Here is a 4530-nt window from a genome sequence, read left to right as displayed (position 1 = left end):
GACAAATTTTAGGAAACGACTGTTTTACGAGGTCTGCTCCGGACGAAAAAATGAACTCATCCCGTAAATTAACAGTTAATTTTATCAGATGACCCAGTTTACGGGATCTGTTAGAGATGATATTTCTTGAGGACCTGAAGAGCAAACAAAGCGACGGACGGTTAGCAAAGACAGCGGTCAACAAAAGTCTCCGCGCTGCAGTCCACATCCGACAGCACAGCACCGACACAAATCTCCTCTCACGCACTCACACACACCGGCACACCACTCTGCCACTCGCTCTCGCGGAGTGAAGGCACGGGAAAGAGGGGAAATGGGATCGGATCGGCCGGAGATGAGGAAGACGGCGGTGGGCTCCGCCTCCGCGGGTGCAGGCTGGCCGTGCCGTCTGAACCTCAACGTGGTGTTCCTGCTCTCCATGGTGGCCACCAACCTGCTCTCCCTCTACCACCTCTCCATCCGCGCCTCCCCCACCACGCCGGCGCTCCAATCCGGCTCCGACTTCGAGCAGCAGCAGGTGCTCCAGCAGCTCAGCGCCATCCGCGCCACCGTCTCCCACCTCCGGTCCGCCACCCCTCCCCCGCCCCCCGAGCTCGTCCTCTACTCCCGCCTCGCCCCCGTCGCCTCCGCCTGCTCCGCGCACCCCGACCTCCTCCACCGCTTCATGTCCTACGTCCCCTTCGCCGCCTGCCCCGACGACGTCCACACCCTCGCCGAGCCTCTCATCCTCCGCGGCTGCCACCCGCTCCCCAGGCGCCGCTGCTTCTCCCCGACGCCCGACGCCGGATCCGTCCAGCTCCCCACCGACCCCTTCGCGCCGCTCCCCGACTCCGCCGTGCGCTGGCCGACGGACGCGAAGAAATGCAGGTCCTTCTCTTGCCTGCCGGCGTCGCTCGGGTTCGACGTGGCGCGGACGGAGGCCGGCAAGTTCCTCCGGGCGCTGGGGCCTCTGGACCTGACGGTGCCGCAGCTGCTGCGTCTGGCGTCGATGAGCCGCGCGGGGCCCATTCGGCTGGGGCTGGACGTTGGCGGCGGCACGGGGACGCTGGCGGCGCGGCTGAAGCGGGCGGCGAACGCGACGGTGCTGACGACGACCATGGACCTGGGCGCGCCCTACTCGGAGGCCGCGGCGGCGCGCGGGGTGGTGCCGTTGCACGCGCCGCTGCAGCAGCGGTTCCCCGTGGGGGACGGGACGATGGACCTGGTGCGGGCGGGCCACGCGGTGAACCGGTGGATCCCGGAGCCGGCGCTGGAGTTCCTGTGGTACGACGCGGACCGGGTGCTGCGGCCGGGCGGGCTGCTCTGGGTGGACCACCTCTGGTGCCGGAAGGGCGACCTCGACGGCGTGTACGCCTCCATGCTGCGGAGGCTGGGCTACAAGACCATCAAGTGGGCCGTCGCCGACAAGACCGGCATTGGCGCCAAGGACGAGCTCGTCTACCTCACCGCGCTGCTGCAGAAGCCATTCTAGCCAGGCTGCAGATGTGGACACATGCTTATCTGATCTCTGCAAGTGTTGGGAGCTTTTGTGATTCATCCATGGTCGCACGTTCACGTTCCTTCCCACTCAAGTTCCATATGCTGTCGATGTGCAAGCAACGATTTGCAAAATGCAGTGATGTGCAGGGAGGTTGGAAACAGTTACGTACCATTCATTTTTAAGAGATCTTTCAACGAGCCGACGATTTCCGATCTTTCAGTGGTCACCGCAGGAGACGATGAAGGCGGCTAGAAACTCCTTTCTTTCTCAGGTACTAGAAAGTTCTAGAGACACTAGTAAACAGATCATCGGCCATACTTTCGAAGTGATCAGATTTGGATATGAACTCGTTTATTTAATCAAATAAGATCAAAATGGATCACCGGTCACGTAACTGCCATGTCAGCATACCTTGGACCCCTCGTGTTTGAGTTTTTTTAACACAGTACAATCGAAGTCACTCACACCCACGAGTATCACCCTTATGAACTCACACACGCATCTATATCCTACCCTTATAAGCAATTTTGAAAGACCAAGTCGGCATAACATCTTGAATTGACGAAGGGCTCATGCTTGAGTTAATAATGCGTAGAGGATGTTTTTTGCAAACTGCCAGTCACAATGTAGTCAATGGCATATCGATGAGTTTTTTTAAAAAGACTTTTTTCACATTGCAAGGGTCTCATACCCACAACCTAAGGGCAAGAATTAGTTGACCACGAAAATTCGCAGGGGCATGCACTTGCACAGCCGTCTACGATCGTTGATGCGCGACATGATACAAAAATTTATTTTGTCTGAAATTACATGAAAAAAGATGAAAACTAGGAATCTTGTCAATATGACAAAATATCCTTGTGCTAATACTTCATCCAACCGTTCCGTTGGATGTCCTAGAGGCAATAATATTGTATTATTACATTTCTCTGTTCATAATTAAGAGTTTATATTCTATTCTATAATCGTTATGATCCTGAATACGCGATTGAGTGAAAAAACTCATATGCACATGTGGAATGATAAACGGTAAAATAAAATTCCTAGTCTCGCCTCTAAAACTACCTCAAGTGTTGTTTGTGATAAGGTTTTTCGGATCTAGAGATATCATTAAGTATAACGATAGTCTCAGAACAACATTTCAAAGTATGACGTTAGAAGAACAATTATATTGAATCGACTCAAACTTGTTTGTTATACTTTGAGATAATATCGTCAGAAGTCAATTGTTATAACACGGGGTGTTAACGTGTGATTTAGTTCCATAGACCGTGAGAGTATTGTAGTCACTTCTTAACGTACGATGGGATTTTGGGTTTCTCAAACGTCATCTGTAACACGGTGATCATACCGACAACTTACAGATTCATCGGAAAGATTGATAAGGGACTAGATAGGCCGAGACTGGAATTTGCTCCTCGACGATGGAGAGATATTTTTAGGGCCCTCTCGGTGTGACGGGATCCATCATCGTCTGGCCAGACACAGGTGACTATGTCACGAGGAGCCGGAACACGTCAATGAGAAATAAGAACAAAACCGCTATAGTGATCATGTGTATGACTCAAGAGAATGTCGACATATCTCACCTCGGGTTTTGCAAAGTATCACGAAGCAAAGTGAATAGCACATGATAACCAAAGGTTCACTCGAATGTCATTCGTGTATTCATAGGGATCGACATGGACGTCCATGGTCCGCTATCATTGAACGAAGGGAGTTTTGTTCATGTCTATGTTTTACCGAACCTACAGGGTCACAAGCTTAAGGTAATCACGATCTAAATGTTAGTAGGACGGGAATAATGAGAATATATTTGTGAAATATTTTCACTAATATTCAGAATAGTCTCGAAAGGAACCGGAAGCGTTCCGGAGTCACCGGAAGGGTCTTGGAGTTTATCGGGCAATATGAGGTATTTCTGATAAATAATATATATATATGGAAAATGTTTTCGGTGATGTTAAATTAATAATAAAAGGCTCTAGTAATTGTCAGGAGACTTTTACATTTAATTTAATATCAATGGGCCTTAAAAGGTCAAGTGGTGGAAGTGGAATTGGGCCACAAGGACCCAATAGGTGTGGCACCCCCTCTCCCATGGAGGGGAGGGAGTGGAGGCCGAATTGGGGAGGGATTCCCCTCCCCTTGGTCGGCGCAAGGGGGGAGTCCTTTCTCCCTTGTGTGGCGCCCGCTCCTCTCCCTCCAACCTATATATACTAGTGGCTTTGGCACTTTTTCAACACACAAGTTTGGAGCCTTCTTTATCTAGTTCTAGTTCTAGTTGGTCCTAGTTGATCAATTAGTGCTAGACCAAGATCCTCTAATCCTCATAATTAGAAGCCCAGTGTAGTTCTAGTCGCGTCCCTCTAATTCTCCAGCGAAGATTAACTCTGGACAGCGAAGCGCAGCCGAATCGTGAAGACCGCATGCTTGCAACTCATAGAGAAGTCGTGCTTTTCAGTCTTCCGTTTGAGGGACTGTCTGTGGGCGGTTCACTGGATCATTCATATATGGTTCGAGGGACTCCAAGTACGATATACACCGACTCGTCTTATTCCACTGCAACTCGGAGTCTATAACGATCCAATCCAACGTTAATGCATCCTCATAGTGTTCCTGGTTGATCGTAGGGCGATTTTTTTGTTTTCTACTACATTTCTGAAGAGTGGCATCTACATTTATGTTCTTGTACATTCTCCTATATTGTCGTCCTGTTTAATTCCTTCTTTATTCTTCAAATGGATCTTCTTTTTAATTGTGTTTCCGTACATTATTATTGTTTACCTTCTTCTTCCTCGTTGCATGTGCTCCAATGTCACCTTGTACTAGTCTTCTCTTTCATGTCATATGTGTTCTTCCTTTCACTGTTTGTTCAGCTTCTTTCTGTTGGTTTTATGTTTGTCCAGTTATCTTTGTCTTCCTGCAGAGTCCCGTTGCAAATTCATGGCATGCTTCTTCGTATTCCAACTTCATCGACTCTTTATTCGATGTCTTATTGTAGTACGACACATTATACCACTTTGGAGTAAAATTGGTTATAAAGAGAC

At 49.6% G+C, this 4530-nt stretch overlaps 1 protein-coding gene across 1 annotated transcript; it reads left to right on the top strand.

The window, feature by feature from the left end:
* Window positions 1-213: 213 nt before the first annotated feature.
* Window positions 214-1662, top strand: LOC123050751 (probable methyltransferase At1g29790). Its single transcript, XM_044473493.1, has one exon. The coding sequence runs from the start codon at window positions 314-316 to the stop codon at window positions 1469-1471; it is 1158 nt and encodes a 385-aa protein (XP_044329428.1). The 5' UTR covers window positions 214-313; the 3' UTR covers window positions 1472-1662.
* The last annotated feature ends 2868 nt before the right edge of the window (window positions 1663-4530 follow it).

This window comes from Triticum aestivum, chromosome 1A (genome assembly GCF_018294505.1).
Source record: "Triticum aestivum cultivar Chinese Spring chromosome 1A, IWGSC CS RefSeq v2.1, whole genome shotgun sequence".
Taxonomy (NCBI): Eukaryota; Viridiplantae; Streptophyta; class Magnoliopsida; order Poales; family Poaceae; genus Triticum; species Triticum aestivum.
The sequence above is the reverse complement of the archived record's forward strand: the minus strand, read 5'-3'. Positions and strand labels throughout refer to the sequence as shown.

Bases quoted from the DNA above. Each gene is read 5' to 3' on its own strand.
- LOC123050751 (XM_044473493.1), top strand. From the start codon at position 314: ATGGGATCGGATCGGCCGGAGATGAGGAAGACGGCGGTGGGCTCCGCC.